Below are 17096 nucleotides of genomic sequence, written 5' to 3' on the forward strand. Positions count from 1 at the left end.
TGGGCTGGAGGAGTGAAGCCATCAGCTGATCATGAGTTCATGTTTTTTATTAAATGCTTCTTTGAATAAATAATAAATGAGATGAAAAGCTTTGTTTTTATCAGTAACTGTCCTCTGGAGGACATCTGTCTCTGTCTCTGTCCCTGTCCCTGTCTCTGGTCCTGGTCCTGGTCCAGGTCCTGGGGTCCAGCTCCTCTTATCTACGCCCTCGTCCTTCCTGACAGGAAACGCTTTGGTCCTAATGAGCCGTGAGTCCTGTTTACGTCCTCGACTCAACGAGACTTCAGCTAAAAGGAGCCAGAGTCCGCGAGTCCAGAACCGTCCCCATCAATGAGACTCATCATCAGGTCTGAACAGGGTCCACACCCGCCCCTAAAGAGTCTGGAAGCCTCAGACGACCCAGGAGTGGTCCGCCAGCCACCGTGTGATGGAGTCTCTGACTCTCAACTCTCTAAACTCGTCACTTTGACTCTTTTATTCTCATCTTATTATCTGACATTTAACCTGAAACATGATGAACATGAACAGCCTGGAAAATACAAACACACCACCTTCCCTGCAGACTGTGTTCAGAGGAACAGGAGGTCATTAGATCTACTTGGTCCTGGTCTGGTCTCTAAAGTGTGTCTGGCTGCGCCCCCATGTGGACACATCAGGAACTACACTGAACATTATTAGTCAGGACCAAGACCAGAAACTAATCTGAGCTGGTTCTGATTCAATGTTAATGAGACTCTAGTAAAACTGTGTGTGTCTTTGTTAAATCTTCTGTGGTTCCTGCTGATGCTGAGGGGACCCTGGTCTCCTGGTCTGGTCTGGTCTGGTCTGTGACCCAGGAACTGGACCAAAGCTTGAGCCAATAAAACGTCTGAGACACTTGTTCACAAACAGAAGTTGACTTGGTTTATTAAGAGTTTGGTAGAAGAACCTCAGAGAACACAACAAACAGCTGATCCATCAGGAACCACACCTTTAAATCCACAAAACCACCCACCAGTGTGGACAGCGGCGCCCCCCCAGGAACCAGGAACTGTCTGCTTCAGGTTCCATCATTCAGTCTTCTAAAGCTCCGCCCCCTACTGGTGACTGGGTACTTTGGTTGGGAGCAGCTTTTGGTTTCAAACATGAGTCTAGGACCTTGATCTCTGTCGGTTCTGGACTAGTGGGGGGGGGGGCGCAGGTTTAGTTTGAACCAACGCTGGTTCCTGGTTTCCTGGTGGATCAGGTCTAGAGTTCAGCTCATGAAGTGGATCATTAAACCACACGTTCTTTAATCACTTTCTCTGAACAATGTTAAGAACGTTTAAAGATTGTTCTGGACCCAAAGCCCGGTTCTGGAACACCTGGACCCGTATTCCTACAGATCTGAGCTGCTACTAGATGGAGGTCAAGATAAAAGGTTCCTAAAGAACGTTCTAAGGTTCTGAATGGGTTCAACGCTACAGACTGGATGGAGCAGGAATCATTTTACCTGGTTAATACCACATGGATGAAGAGCAACAATGGTTTTAAAGTAGATCTGCTATTTATTTCTCTTCAGTCTCATAGATCAGATTCTAGGATTCAGTCTGTGGATGTGACTCGTTCTATGGATCAATGACATGATGCCTCATACGTAGGCGGACGGGTCCAGGTGTTTATGTGGTTGAATATTGGTCTGGATATTATTATTATTATTATTATTATTATTATTATTATTATTGTTGTTGAGGAGCTGGACCTGCGTAGACCTGGTCCTGACCACACAGGGTTTGGTTTTGTGTTTAATGTCAGGAACAGAACTTTAAATGACCCATAAGGCATTAGTGAGTCAAAGGTCGCCCAGCGGGAGGTGGAGGTGGTGCTGGTGGTGGTGGTGGAGGGTGGAGGGTGGGGGGGTTCTAGTGTTTTGTTGTCTCCGGCCCCGGTCCATCCCCCATCATGCATCACTCCATCAGACCGGGAGGAGGACCTCTAACAGTAAAGGCACCGATCACAGGGTGTTGGACTGAATGTGAATCAACCAAAGAAGAAGAAGAAAACTGGAGAAAGTACAACATGAGAGGGTTTAGTCATCAGAGACTTTAGTATTCTGGGATATACGTCGACGTCAAAGCTGGGACAAGTTGAAGCTTTCTGAAACAGGACGTCAACTCCAAACAGAAACTCAACCAGGCGTCGTCACCGATACGGGCCCCTAGACCCAGGTCTGGAGTCTGGACTGGGTTAAAGCGTCCTACTTACATCCTGGTGTTTCTTCTGGAGTTCACTTCCAGTCTCACCACAAGTTCACACTGAGAGCAACGAGACTGAGGACGAGGAGGACAGACGTCCCCTGGTCCAGATCCGTCTGAGAACGGTTCTATTTTCACCGACGTTTTAGAATCAGATCAACTGGTTAAATGAGACGTTAGCCAACATGTCGCCTTAGCAACCGTGTGAAGGAGACTGGTTGTGGCCTGATGTGCAGAGAGGGAAATAAAAGCCTGGTGCTCGCAGTGTGAACGCCTGTTTAGGTGATGCATATACTTTAAAAGTGCGGATTAAAAAGTCGTCTTTTTGGTGTTCAAGTGCATAATTTGTTCTCACATTTATGGCTTTTAGTAACAAACGAGTAGAAACCAGGCGCTGGGCTCGTCCCTATAGTCTCTTGGTGTGCTTGGAGTTATAGTGGCTCCTCATGTCTTTACGGAGCCGGAACTTTTCTCCACAGACGCCACAGATGTACAGGTGGACGTCCATGTGTTTCTCCAGCTGCTCTCCACCGGGGAAGATCTGGAAGCACACCTGGCAGATGGTTTCTCCGGCCGACAGGTGTGAGATCATGTGTCGGACGTGGTCGTGCTTGAGGAAGGTTCCCTGGTCGCAGACCGGGCAGACGTAGCGCGCCATGCCTTTGTGCATGTCGGTGTGAAGCCGGAGCTGCCGCTCGCGCAGGAACTGCTTCCCGCAGGTCTGGCAGGTGAACTGCTTCTCCTTGGTGTGGACGGTGTAGTGCTCCCTCAGGTGGCAGCGCTGGTAGAAGCCTTTACCGCAGATGCTGCAGAAGTGTTTGCGGCGGTGATCCGGTTCGGCGCCCTCCTCCAGGATGGCCGGGCGGAACAGCTCCTGGTCGTGGCAGGACAGGGCGTGCTCCAGAGCCAGGCTCTCGTTCTGGAACAGCAGGCCACAGTGGGGGCAGGCCAGGTCTCCGGCCTCCAGCAGGCCCTCCTCCATGCCCTGCGCCTCCTCCAGCAGCGAGGCCTCGTCCTCGCCGTGGGAGTCCGACTCGGCGCCGTGGGATTCGCCGCAGCGCTCTGCGTGCTCCTGCAGCTGCCGGCCTTTGATCAGCACCTGGCCGCACCGGCCGCAGGCGCAGATGTGGCCCATGTGGTTGGCCAGGTAGTGGGCGGACTTGTCCTCGTCCGTTAACAGAGCTCCACACAGTTCACAGGGGACGCAGTCGGCGTCCGGCTTCTCGTCTTTGACCTTGCGGAGCTTGGCGGGGATCCCTGAATCGTCGCTGCTCGACATGTGGCCTTCGCTGCTGTTCTCCAGGCCGGAGACGCTGGGTTCTGGTTCGCGGGTGGATGCCGTCTTCTCCCTCACCGAGTCTTTGTGTGAGGCTTCACTGAAGTGTGTGCTACAGTCTCTGGACCCGTGCTCTCCCACCCGGACCACCTCAAACTCCGGGAACACGCCCTCCTCCGGTTCAGTCTTGATGGTCTTGGTTGACCCGGGTTCTCCGTCCGGCCCCGCTACCGCCGACCTGATGGACAGGTCTGCGGCGTCCTTGGCCTCAGGCCAGTCGTCCTCGCCTTTACAGACGACCCTGTGTTCGTCTACGCTCTCGGAGGTGGAGCTCTCAGCTTTACTGGAGTCGTTGTCGCCCTCGGCGTTGCCCCGGGGCGGATGGTAGGCCTTCCGGTTGGTGCAGGTCAGGATGTGTTCGATTAAAAGCTTCTCGCAGCTGAAGACAAAGCCACAGTCGTCGCAGGTGTAGGTGCGTCCGAACCGCGGCCGGTCTTTGAGCGCCGAGCTCCGGCCGCTCGTCCTCTTCCTCAGGTCACACGGCTGCTCGACCGCTCCGTCCGAAGCTGCCGGCGCCACCATCAGAGGCGCCGCCACCACCTCCTCCGCCGCCACAGGCCGGCTGACGGAGGCTGGACCCGCCGGACGGCCAGCGCTGCTGTTGGCGGGTTTGGGCGGGCGCTCTCCTTCGGGGGCGGCGGGCCTCTGCTGCTCGTACATGCGGACCCCAAACATCATTTTCCCTCCGGCGGGTCCAGCGGAGGAGGAGGAAGAGGAGGACGAGGAGGCGCAGGAGGACGGGGTGAGGTTGGAGCTCCGGATGTCCCTGAGGTCCTCCAGCGAGTCGGGGATGTAGTACATCTGCAGGTAGGCCATGGACGCCTTGAGCTCCTCGAACTCGTAGCTCCCCACCACGATGCGCCCGAGGTACATGAGCTGCAGGATGAGGTCGAAGCACTCGGCGCTGATCTGCATGTTGCTGAGGTCCAGGCGTCCCGCCCCCTGCTGGTCCCGGATGAACATCATCCTGAAGTAGGAGCTGCAGGCCGCCAGGACGGCCTTGTGAGCCCTGAAGTAGATGTCACCGATGGCGATGAGGCAGTCGCACAGGAAGCCCCACTCCCGCTGGTTGTTGAGCTGCTGGAGGACGTGATCGCTGTGGCTCGGCCTCGCCATCGCCCTGCAGAGAGGAAATAAAGCAGCTCTGTGGTCGACCGTTTCATAACGTCTGGCTGGTTGGTTGAGCGGCTCAGGACCAGTTCTGAGTCCTGAAATGACTCATCAGCGTCAGACCTGAACCGCTCAACACAATGAAGACCTGAGAACAGAGAGCAGGGGAGTTCCCTCCCGCTCTTTACCAGACTCTTCACGGTGGGAGGGCGCCTTAAAATAAGCCACCAGTATCTTCTAGTCTTTCACCAGAGCGCTGAAGATTAACCAGAGAAACACGACGACCTTTAACCAACGAGCGATAATAAAGAGTCTGGAAGAGACAGAACCAGCATCAGTCGGTTCCACTAACCAGTCGATTTCAGTTGGTTCGGCTTCTTCACGTTTAGTGACTGAAGCTCAGAGTTTATAAAGTGTGAAAACTTCAAAGACTGAAATTTATCTATGAAAATAACTTCTGTCTCTCATTTACCCACTGGTTTATTCAGAGAAGTGGACAGAACAGACCCAGGACTAGACCCAGGACTAGACCCAGGACCAGACCCAGGACCAGACCCAGGACCAGGACTAGACCCAGGACTAGACCCAGACCCAGGACCAGACCCAGGACTAGACCCAGGACCAGGACTAGACCCAGGACCAGACCCAGGACTAGACCCAGGACTAGACCCAGACCCAGGACCAGACCCAGGACTAGACCCAGACCCAGGACTAGACCCAGGACTAGACCCAGACCAGACCAGACCCAGGACCAGACCCAGGACTAGACCCAGGACTAGACCCAGGACTAGGACTAGACCCAGGACTAGACCCAGACCCAGGACCAGACCCAGGACTAGACCCAGGACCAGGACTAGACCCAGGACCAGACCCAGGACTAGACAGCAGTCACATAAATTCTTCAAAGGATAATTTATTAAATATAAACATCCTAATCCTAATTTCCTGGTTCTTCTGTGCAGTAAAGCAAATGGAAAAGTCTGTATTTGTCGTTACTTATTGATTATTATTTTGTAGTTTACTGGTCTGATCCCCTTTTTTAAAGATTAAACTGGACTGAATATGGCTGCTGAATTAAACTGGGTTTGAGCCCCGTTAATTAAACTGAATTAATTTAAAATATTTTATTTTCATAATTAGTGTAGATGTTCGTGTTTGATTGGTCCCGGGGGCCCCGAGAGAGTCTGACCCGAGGCCCCTCAGGACGCGGACCCGGCCCTGGCCCCGGCTCCACCAGACTCCATTATAAAAAGCTGTAAATTAAGAGTCGGTCTGACTCGGGTCACTGGAAGTCACCAGCAGAGCAGCGGGGAGGAGACGGGGAGGAGGCGGGGAGGGGAGGCCGTGTTCGGCCCCGGCCCCCGTCCGGGACCAGCTAAAATGGAGATCAGAGCTAGGCTGTTAGCTAGCGGCTGTTAGCATCGACCGCACCCGAAGTCCCTCCAGAATAAATGACGGTGTCTGAGCAGGCGGAGGTGGAGGACTTTAAAAAAACACTAAAGTTAGATTTAATGTTATTATTTATAGAAAACTAAACTCTGGCTGAGACATCTGAGAGAACCAGAGGCTCCTCCAAAACACAAAACAACGATATATGAGCCCAGGCTTTTATTCTGAAACCTCACATCAGACGTCAGATGCCGTTAAATGACGCAGCGGAGACGTCGCTCCCGCAAACAGCCCCGCCGCCCCCGCACCGCACCGCCCCGCACCCCGCATCCCCAGCCAGCCCCAGCCAGGCTCAGCCAGGCCGCGGGGAGCTGCCCAGGCTCGTCCCCGGCTCGTCCCCGGCCATGCGGCTCTGAAGGCCGGACCCCACTCACCCTGGATCCCGGAGGCCGGCGGAGGAGCTGCTGCTGGCGGCGGAGGAGGAGTCGGTTCCTCCGGGGACGGAGCTGCGTTCAGGCCGAGAGTTGAGACGAAGGAGCGGCCTCTTCTTCTTCTCCTCCCGCTGGATGAAAGTACTTCCGCACAGAGCAACGCTGCGTCAAGACGCACGCTGCCCGGAAGAAGAAATAGCAGACTTCCTGCTAAACACAGCCTTCAAAATAAAATCCCACGTTGCTTTGTTTTGTATCATATCAATCCAGCTCAACTCCTCACTCCCTCTCTAAAGACTGATCCATCATCACCACTGGACACTTCAAACAACCTCTTATATACCACAATGTCAATGCCACATTCACTTATATTGATATAATAATGATTATAATATTATTATTAACTAATGACTTTTTCCATTTGCTTTCGTGCGAAGAAGAACACGTTAATTCGAAAAATATTTACATTTAATAAACTGTCCTTTAAATGAATGAAATGTCTTTCTGTCTAGTCCTGGTCTCAGTGTCCCTCTTTCAGGCAGAGGCAGTAACTACACAACCTTCTGCTGCTTTTATCCTCCTTTTATCAGTAACTAACTTTTCAATTAATTAAACTCCTAATTAAATTAAACGTCCTCGAGAGGATTCAGATAAAATCATTTACTCTGACATTAAACTAAATTACGACCGAAAGAAACGTGAGTTATTTGACTATTATTTTCAGAAATATGAACCGGAAGTGAGAGTTTTGTCAGAGAGTAGAAACCGCGAGGAGGTCTCACTCTGAACCCTTCTCTGGGAGCACAGGTTTGATGAAGAGGAGGAGTTTTACCACTTTCTGGGACGCGATGCATTCTCCAGCGTCTGGTCCTGGACCTGATCCTGGTTCTAGTCCAGATCCCGGTCCTAGACCTGGCTCTGGTCCTGGTCCTGATTCTCGTCTATTTTATTCTTGCTTCTCGTCTTGCTACTTATTTCGATCCTGTTGCTGATGATGATGATCAGAGCCCCTCGTTGATGAGTGATTCGTCGTTGCTAAGTAACGCCGTCAGATCACGTGACCAATCCCCTTTGACCCTCCATCTCGCGAGACGTGAGGCGGGATTTCGCGAGATCGTGTCTGCAGCCTCGGCTCCGGATCCTCGAGACAATCCGCTCGTTTCTGCGGTAAGACGCTGATTAACGGCGCGCGTGCACGCCACGCTCAGACAGACACGCGTGTGCAAGGCGTGCACGCGCGCCTGTGTGGGTGCGTGTGGGTGATGAGGGCGTGTGCGTGTTGACGATGGACGGAGGAGGCTGCAGAATCCGCGGGCGCGATGCGTCGTGCACGCGCGGAGCCGTGGTGTTGCTGGGAAGCGCGGGTGTCCGGGAATGCCCCCGCCCCACCCCCCAGAGCGCGCACGAGTGTGTGTCACAGGTGCAGCCTCACGACCTTCACTGAGGTCAGAGGTCACGCGTGCAGATGTTTACGTGCTAACGCTACTAACATGCTAACGCTGGTTGTTGACTTGGGGACATGATCCAGGTCTGGAACCAGCTGGAATAATTTATTACTGGAGGAAGTTGTTTTAGAGAATGAATGAATGAATGAATAAAGAACAGCTGGTTGTTGACTTGGGGAGATGATCCACATTTTGGAACAAGCTGTGATTGGTCCTCGTTAGTGTTTAAATGTAACCATAGCTGTGATTGGTCCTCGTTAGTGTTTAATGGAACCAGAGCTGTGATTGGTCCTCGTTAGTGTTTAAATGGAACCAGAGCTGTGATTGGTCCTCGTTAGTGTTTAATGGAACCAGAGCTGTGATTGGTCCTCGTTAGTGTTTAAATGGAACCAGAGCTGTGATTGGTCCTCGTTAGTGTTTAATGGAACCAGAGCTGTGATTGGTCCTCGTTAGTGTTTAAATGGAACCAGAGCTGTGATTGGTCCTCGTTAGTGTTTAAATGGAACCAGAGCTGTGATTGGTCCTCGTTAGTGTTTAAATGGAACCAGAGCTGTGATTGGTCCTCGTTAGTGTTTAAATGGAACCAGAGCTGTGATTGGTCCTCGTTAGTGTTTAATGTAACCAGAGCTGTGATTGGTCCTCGTTATTGTTTAATGTAACCAGAGCTGTGATTGGTCCTCGTTAGTGTTTAAATGTAACCAGAGCTGTGATTGGTCCTCGTTAGTGTTTAATGGAACCAGAGCTGTGATTGGTCCTCGTTAGTGTTAAATGGAACCAGAGCTGTGATTGGTTGTCTTGGTAACCGTGTGTCTCCTCCATGTTCTAGCTGATAGTTGTGGGTCAGTAGAGACGGGGTCACGGTAACTGAGGAAGTTTGGAGACTCAGACATTTGGACGACTCCTGTTCAGTCTCTGTTGACGAAAGTGAAGCAGGAAGTAGAAACTAAAATGAACCCGACTGGTAAAAAGACACAGCGCCACCTAGTGTTTGGGTTCTTACAGACTGAACCAGATTTGAGTTCTTTATTTCTGATGACAACATCTGGTTCCTAAATCTGGATCATGTCTCCAAGTCTCCAACCATGTGTCCCTGGTTCTGGTCCAGTGTTGGGTAGAGATCCATCAGAGACTCTACTGACCACATGGTGGCGCTGCTGAATATCGTCTTAGTGTTTTTATTGTGTACTCTGGGTTTTTACTGTACTTTGTATCACTTTGATGTATAATTTAATGAAAACTGCTTTATAAATAAAAAGTATTGTTGTTGTTGTTGTGTCTTCCAGCCGGGTCATGGAGGTGTCGTCCCACAGCCTCTTCCTGCTGCAGCAGCTGAACGTCCAGAGAGAGTTCGGTTTCCTGTGCGACTGCACCGTCGCCATCGGGAATGTCTACTTCAAAGCCCACCGAGCCGTGCTGGCCGCCTTCTCCAACTACTTCAAGATGATCTTCATCCACCAGTCCAGGTCTGGGGGGCGTGGGGGTGTGTTGGGGGGGGGCAGCAGACCTCAGTAGACCTCATGTTGACCCGACGTGTCCTTGTGTTGGTGTCTCTGTCCTCAGCGAGTGCATAAAGATCCAGCCCACGGACATCCAGCCCGACGTCTTCAGCTACCTGCTCCACATCATGTACACGGGGATGTGTCCCAAGCAGCCGGTGGACCAGAGCCGGCTCCAGGACGGCATCAAGTTCCTTCACGCCTACCAGCTGTGCAGGAAGCCCGGGGAGGGGGCCGCCGACCACAACGCCGACGTCGTCCGCATGTCCAACCTCTACGGCATCCAGATCTCCTCCCAGCTGGCCAGCAAGGAGGCGCCCGGACTGCCCAAGGCCGGCGCGGCGTCCCGCGGGGCCCTGGAGGACGGGCGGTCCTCGACCCGGGGGGGGCGGTCCCTCGCCGTGGGGCTGGAGGGGGTCCCCTCGGACCACCAGACCTCAGGGCTACGCAACGTCTGCTCGGTGGCGTCGGGAGACGACTCGAACATCTCGACTCGCATCAAGCAGGAGCGGGTGGAGGAGGAGGAGGACGGCGAGGGGGCGGGGTCTCCATCCCAGGGGGGCAGCCCCAGTCAGGGTCTCCTGTTCAAAGACCGGCCCCTGGTGCTGCTGTGTCCCCGCTGTGGAGAACGGTGCTCCTCCCCAGAGGGCCTGAGGGAGCACCTGTTCAGCCACGCCCTCGACCCCGCCCGCCTCATGGAAGGCCTGTCGCAGGGCGGCGAGCTGGACGCCGGCGTGGAGGAGGGGCCCCCGGGCGCCCAGGACCAGCTGGACGCAGGCTGCCTGGAGGAGGCGCTGAGGCAGAGCCAGGCGTTAGCCAACCAGCTGGCGGCCGAGCTGAGGAGGAGCCGGGGGGGAGGAGGAGGAGGAGGCGGGACCAGTCCCACCGCCGCCGTGCTCCACTCGCGTAAACGTAAAATCGCCTGCGCCGTCTGCAGCCTCCGCTTCTCCCACAAGAGCCAGCTCCAGGAGCACATGTACACCCACACCGGCAAGCCGTCCCGCTACCACCGCTACAACCGCCTCTGCAGCCAGCTCTTCCAGGCCTCCGCCCACTTCTGCGAGGCCACCGCGGAGCCGGGGGGCGGAGCTGGGGGCGGAGCCTCGGCCGCCGCCCTCTCTGAGGACGCCAACAGGGACGCTCAGGACAACGGCAGCTCCTGCTACTCGCTGGACTCAGAGGTCTCCCAGGAGGAGAGCGTGGACGGCGTGGCGGTGGAGTGACGTCATGTGACCAGAGGGCGGCGCCGCGGTCGCAGCGTTTACTGGTTTCAGCTTCATTTTCAGTTCCTCTTTAAACTGACTCCATGTGTGGTGGTTTGATTAGTGAAGTCATCGCCCATCGGACCGGCTCAGACCAGCTGATCAGGTCCAGATCAGACCGTTGACCCGGACTCCTGGTCCTGGTCCTGGTCCTGGTCCTGGTTCTGGTTCAGGAACGGGTTCATTCCCTGGAACACTGGTAAACTGTTGGAAACGTCTTGAGATGAACACGCAGGTCGCCGTGGTAACTGTGGTAACCGTGGTAACCGCCCCAACCTCCTCCCTGATTTAACTTCATCTTCTTCTTCTTCGTCGGTTTTCAGTTTATTGATGGATCAGCTGATCAGGGCGGGGTGATAATAATAATAAACATCCACTTCACTTCCTGTAAAATGTGAAAAAAAAAATAAAAGCCTGCTTCTTATTTTATTTTGAAGGAGTCCTTTAAAAGTCAGATGATGCTGTTGGTTCCCAGTGTTGATTTTAGGATGATCAATGAATCGATTATTTTTAAATTATTTGATTGTTAATTCATTGACTGGTTAATTGGCAATGATGTCATTGATTAATTAATGTATAGATTGACCAGGTGATTAATTGATTAATTGATCACCTGGTCGTCGTCTTCTTTCCGTTTCACTGTAAAAAAAAAAAAATCCTGACGGGACGTTGAGTGTTTTTTCGTGTTTTTTCATTGTTTTGTAAATAAACGTCTTTTTCCACCAATCAGATCGCGGCTCTGGCTGAAGAGGGAGGAGTCTGTGTTGAGTCTTTTTTTTTTTTTTTTTTTTTTCTGTGTTGAGTCTAATGTCTAGTATCAGTTATTAGCTTGATTAGCTTTATGCCTGAGGCTTTTATTTTGGTATTCCCTGATGTTTTGAGGCTTTTAACTTTAAATATATATATATTTTTACATCCATGGCTTCGTTTTTGTTCATGAACAGAATAAATATCAAACTCTTCTTCTTCGCCTTATTAGTCTGGAGGGAGTGGCCACGTGACGTCCTGTAGATGCAGCAGTGAAAGTGAAAGTGTTCAGTGTTTTTGTTTTTTTCAGATTCTCCATTTTGAGACGACGGACCAGAAAGAAGAGCGGCTGCAGCAGGATGAGTGATAACAGGACTTGACTGTCATTATACTGTTGGAGTTTTCTCTTTATGGACGGTGGAGGAAGAATGAGGTTAATTATTGACGTGAACATGTTGACGTGTGAGGAGCGTACGGATGGAAGCCTCCAGGGCTGAGTTATGGCCTGAGTTTAGTGCAGGTCTCTAAATAAATACCATCAGGATGCAGATCTAACAACAAAACAGCTGTTAAAGTATTTTCCCCCGCCCCAGATGACGAACTGAGATCAGATCTGGACATTGAACTGAACAAAGAGACACAACAGCTCCACTAACAGCTCTTCCTGTATGAAAGAAACTGTCGAGACGATCGACTGTACTCATTCATTCACTCATTCGTTCATTCACTCATTAATTCATTCACTCGTTCATTCATTCATTCATTCATTCATTCATTCTACACGTAACAAACAACGTGAAATCCCAGGACCCTGTGATTTCACAGCCTTTGCTCAGAGCTTTGTTGATGCACGTTTGTCAGAAGTTACAGCCTCAGGTCTTTCTGAATACGAAGCCTCCAGCCGGGTCCACCTGGGACCTGGTCCTCTGCAGCTCCTCCAGTCTGGATGGAAGCCATGTTCAGATCTCTCCACAGAGGTTGAGTCTGATTCTAGTCCGGAGCCACTCTGTCCTTTCATGTCTTGATGTCTTCATGAAAACCTGGTCCAGATCGCTCTGGACCAGGTTTTCATCCTTCATCCATCCCTCTGTCCTGACTCGGCTGTGGTCCCTATCTCACAGCATGATGCTATCACCACCATGCTCCACTGTAGGGATGCTACTGACTATAGAAGGACAGCGGAGCTCTTTCTGATCCAGTTTCAGGACGTCATTTAGACCAAACTCTGGAACACAAACATGTTATTCACACTAAGAGTTTCATATGTGCAGCTAAGCGAGAGTGACCAAGGAATTATCCTTCAGGATCATTAAACTCTAAGTCTAAGTCTATTGGCCTGCTGGCGCCTGGTTTTCATGTCAAACAGTTCAGTCTTTGTCTCATCAGACCAGAGAACTTTGTTTCTCGTGGTCCTTCAGGACCTTTACTAGGTCTTTCTTCTGGCCACTCACTGCTACACAGGTCTGGTGGTGGATTCCTTCTCTCCACAGAGGAATGTGGGAGCTCCAGCAGAGTGACCATCGGGTTCTTGGTCACCTCCCTGACTAGAGTTAGAGGGTTGGGGTTAGAGTTCCATAGTAAAAGCTTTGAATACTTCTTCTCTCTCCTGTCTTCATCTGTTCTTAGTCTCCAGGGTTTAATGTGACGTCTCCACAGCTCCAGCTCCTCCTGAAGGTTTTCCTCAGGTTTAGAAGCTCATCAGTGATGTAGGAGGAGAAGGTCTGGCTCACAGTCCACATCCAGTTCATCCCAGAGGGGTTCTATGGGGGTCAGGACTCTGTGAGGCCAGTCCAGTTCCTCATCCAGGTCTTTATGGACCCGGCTTTGTGCTCTGGTTCTCAGTCACGGTGGAACAGGTAGAATAAGTAGAATTATCCAGAATGTCTTGGTTTGGCTTCGTAGCTTCCACTTCGTTCTAAACCCACTGACAGTTGATTGTGGAATATTTAGTAGAGACTAGACTTGTTGCTCAGGTGGCACATTGTACCTGCAGACTCTTAGCCTAGCATGCTAGAATGGTTAGCCTTTAACCCTGCAGACTCTTAGCCTAGCATGCTAGGATGGTTAGCCTTTAACCCCGCAGACCCTTAGCCTAGCATGCTACCATGGGTCTAAATATGCATTCAAAGACTCAAAACTAATTTCTTCTTAATGTTTATTTCAACAGTTATTTCATAACTTCCTGTTTAAAGTTTTTGATTAAAGTTTCATTAACATGATTAAGTTCACAAATTATTTAACAGAGGAACTGAAAGCGTTGAATCCTCCTCCTCCTCCTCTTCCTGTTTCACCTCCTGAGGAGGAAACGTTGTGCGCTCTGCACCGTGTTCTGAAACACAACAACAACAGCATGTGACTGGACGGCTGTCGACCAATCAGGACGCAGCTGCCGTTAGACCCATTACCTCCATGAGCATGGCCACCGTCATAGGCCCCACCCCTCCTGGGACGGGCGTGATGAATCCTGCCCTCTGATTGGCTGAGGCGTAGTGGACGTCTCCCACCACCCGTTTACCTCCGGCCTTCGTCTCGTCTGTGGTGGTCAGAGGTCAAGGGTCAGATGGGGTGGGGGGGGGGTAGGTTTGAAGCTGAAGTACTGGGGGGGGGGGGAGGGGTCATACCTGGGACGTGGTTGATTCCACAGTCGATCACCACAGCGCCGTCCTTTAGCCAATCACCTCTCACCATCTCAGCTCGGCCCGCCCCCACCACCAGGATGTCAGCCCTCCCCACCTGCACACACATCATCTCTGTGAGGACCTTCCATTAACATTATGACCCCGACCCGCCACACTAACTCTACAACCCCCCAACTAACACTAGCCCATGTGGCCTAAGAGGTTATCACGGTGTGTTCAAGGACCCTCAGACTTTGCAGACTGTAGCTGTGGTGCAGGCCCTCACCTGTCCAGGCAGGTCGGGCGTCTTTGAGTGGCAGGTGGTCACGGTGGCGTGGTTCCACAGCAGCAGGTCGTGCATCGGAGCGCCGACAATTTTACTGCGACCGATGACGACGGCGTGTTTTCCTGCCACAGACACACCTGCACAAGACAAACGAAGCTTCTATCTGAGGTTTCCATAGAAACAGAGACACCAGAGAGGATTAAAGTTGACCTGAACCTGAACCTGAACCTGAACCTGGACCAGGACCAGGACCAGTGCAGATCCAGTGTTTATTTTTTACAGTGCACATCCATTGTTTATTTTTTACAGTGCAGATCCATTGTTTAGTTTTTACAGTGCAGATCCAGTGTTTATTTTTTACAGTGTAGATCCAGAGTTTGTTTTTTACAGTGCAGATCCAGTGTTTATTTTTTACAGTGCAGATCCAGTGTTTAGTTTTTACAGTGCAGATCCAGTGTTTAGTTTTTACAGTGCAGACCTGTCTGTCTGATGAGCTCCATGCAGCCGTTGGGGGTGCAGGGGATGAAGCAGTTGCTCAGATCTCCTCGTGACAACTTCCCGGCGTTGATGCAGCTCAGACTGAACACAAACACAAACACAGATTAAACCAGAGGGAGAAAAGACTGAAAGAAGACGGAAAAGAAACGCACCCGTCCACGTCTTTCTCTGGAGACACGGAGTTGGTGATGAGCTCAGAGTCAATGTGGTTGACGGAGTCCAGAGGAAGCTGGACGATAAGACCGTGGACCGACGGGTTCTCGTTGATGGACATGATGCTCCGCAACACCTGCAGGAAACAGGAAACAGGAAACAGGAAGTCAGGCTTTGTTGTCATGCTGATGAAGATGATGATGAGGAGGAAGGTGATGCGTGTGTCCGACCTCGTCTTCCGTCGCTGTGTTCGGAAGCCTCACGTGTTTCGCATCGATTCCAATCTGCAGACGAGAAAATGGAACCTGAAGGTTTACGAAGCTGAAATGAGACGACGAGGACCGACAGGACGATGAGGTTCTGTCGGTCTGGGACTATTTCCAGTGGCGGACTAATACACATTTGTTGTGGACGGTGCTGAGGACGCCTCACCTCGGCTGCTGCCCTCAGTTTGGAGCTGATGTAAAGGTTGGAGTCGTCTCTGTCGCCCACCTGGAACAAACCTCCAGTCAGACTCATTCAAACATAACGGCCCCTCCCACACAGCACGGCTCTAACGAGGCAGCTCGTTAAGGATCCACAGTGTGGTTCTGTGGTTTCAACCCTGGGGGGTCCATCTCATTCTAGTCCAGGGGCCACATTCAGACCAGTTTGATCTCAAGGACCAGTAACACAACAATAACCTGTAAATAACGACAACTCCAGACTTTGACATTAGCTTCAGAGCAAAGAAGAACGAGGAGATTAGAGAACGTCTAGATTTAATGAACTCTCCTGATTCTGTGATAATAACCGAGAGAAACAGTGGAAACTAGCGTTAACCTGCTCCGGCTCTCAGGAAACCTTGATGAGAACGGTTCAGCAGGTTAATGATAAACCTGGTTCAGGTCTAAGATCTGATTCAGACCGGTTCAGACTGGTTCACCTGTCCACATGTGACTCAACCAGCTGCTCCTCTGACTCGCCTGGGTCCGGTTTAACATCCAGACTCTAGATTCACTCCAGTGCACTACAGGCACAGTTAGAGAACCAGACTCACCTGTAGAACCAAACTCACCTGTAGAACCAGACTCACCTGTAGAACCAAACTCACCTGTAGAACCAGACTCACCTGTAGAACCACCAGACCAGGCCTGAACCCAGAGAACTGACTCGTCATCTTGTCCACCTCCTCCTTCAGTCTGTTCCTCACCAACCTGGACACAGGTCAAACACTTAATCCAGAAACACGTTTAATCAGTATTCGGTCTGATCTGGTATAAACTGGGATGAAGTGGAATAAACTGGGATGAACTGGGATGAACTGGGATGTGGACTCACTTGGAAGTCTTGTTGCCGGAGATGACGGTTGCTATGGAGCGTCTGATTCCTTGACAACCAGAAGCTGCACAACGGAGAGAGAGGGCGACCGAGGAAGACATGACTGAGAGAGAGAGAGCGTCAGCCAATCAGAACGTCAGGAAACATCACTAATTACCTGCCTGATAAGAAACATCTGGACAGAGGAGATCAGTTATTTTGTGTCATGTGGTTTGTTATTATGTGTCTGCTGTTAGTTTCATTAGAGGTTGACTCGGTGTCAGAGAGTTTGTCTCCCCCTGTAGCTCAGACCTGGTTAAAGCTCCAATAACAACCTCTCAGATCAAAGTTTAGTTTTTAGTTTCCTAAAAAGCCTCCGGTCCTGACGACGCCTCCATAAAGTTTCCTTGAATCAACAGAGAGAGGAGTTACTCACCTGGTCCAAACATGTTGACGGTCCAGAGAATGAACTACAGCTTCAGACCTCCACCACCTCCTCCACCTCCTCTCTCTGACAGCTCCTCCAACCCCCTGAGAGGAGAGAGGAGGAAACCAGCTGCAGCAGATGTTCACTCCTCTGACCGGACGGAGGCTCAGCAGGGACAAAAACTCAAACCTTCAATGTAGAACTTTGGTTTGTGAGAGTCAGGAAACATGAATAAATGTTGGTCATCTGACTGGTAACAACAACAACAACAACAACAACAACATTATTATTATAATAATAACAGGAGGAGTTATAATAACAATAACAACAATAACAGAACTGGGTGGACTCTCCTGTCAGAGTTTGACCACCTCAGGCTTCCATAC

At 51.3% G+C, this 17096-nt stretch overlaps 3 protein-coding genes across 3 annotated transcripts; 1 reads left to right on the forward strand and 2 right to left on the reverse strand.

Annotated features, from left to right (window-relative positions):
• Nucleotides 1-880: 880 nt before the first annotated feature.
• On the reverse strand, nt 881-7447 carry zbtb1 (zinc finger and BTB domain containing 1). The gene is made up of 3 exons (XM_047573510.1): nt 7312-7447; nt 6483-6658; nt 881-4669 (listed from the first exon to the last, which is right to left on the reverse strand). Exon 3 carries the CDS (start codon nt 4663-4665, stop codon nt 2620-2622), a length of 2046 nt encoding a protein of 681 aa, XP_047429466.1. The 5' UTR covers nt 4666-4669; nt 6483-6658; nt 7312-7447; the 3' UTR covers nt 881-2619.
• Nucleotides 7448-7471: 24 nt separating this feature from the next.
• Nucleotides 7472-11644, forward strand: zbtb25 (zinc finger and BTB domain containing 25). The gene is given in 4 exon segments (XM_047573523.1): nt 7472-7613; nt 7615-7646; nt 9208-9387; nt 9485-11644. Coding segments are annotated over 4 exon segments (1488 nt in total). The 5' UTR covers nt 7472-7496; the 3' UTR covers nt 10644-11644.
• A 1923-nt stretch (nt 11645-13567) lies between these two features.
• Nucleotides 13568-16882, reverse strand: LOC124998897 (C-1-tetrahydrofolate synthase, cytoplasmic-like). Its single transcript, XM_047573537.1, has 11 exons — nt 16720-16882; nt 16305-16407; nt 16096-16180; nt 15417-15476; nt 15215-15268; nt 14984-15120; nt 14812-14912; nt 14334-14470; nt 14051-14162; nt 13835-13962; nt 13568-13758 (listed from the first exon to the last, which is right to left on the reverse strand). Exons 1-11 carry the CDS (start codon nt 16730-16732, stop codon nt 13717-13719), a joined length of 972 nt encoding a protein of 323 aa, XP_047429493.1. The 5' UTR covers nt 16733-16882; the 3' UTR covers nt 13568-13716.
• Between the last annotated feature and the right edge of the window lie 214 nt (nt 16883-17096).

Source organism: Mugil cephalus, chromosome 21, assembly GCF_022458985.1.
Source record: "Mugil cephalus isolate CIBA_MC_2020 chromosome 21, CIBA_Mcephalus_1.1, whole genome shotgun sequence".
Lineage (NCBI taxonomy): Eukaryota > Metazoa > Chordata > Actinopteri > Mugiliformes > Mugilidae > Mugil > Mugil cephalus.

Coding starts and splice junctions, on each gene's coding strand:
- zbtb1 (XM_047573510.1), bottom strand. CDS start 4,665: ATGGCGAGGCCGAGCCACAGCGATCACGTCCTCCAGCAGCTCAACAAC.
- LOC124998897 (XM_047573537.1), bottom strand. Junction 15,269..15,416: donor AACTGAGGGCAGCAGCCGAG/GTGAGGCGTCCT, acceptor TCTCGTCTGCAG/ATTGGAATCGATGCGAAACA. Junction 14,471..14,811: donor GGAGCTCATCAGACAGACAG/GTCTGCACTGTA, acceptor TGTCTTGTGCAG/GTGTGTCTGTGGCAGGAAAA.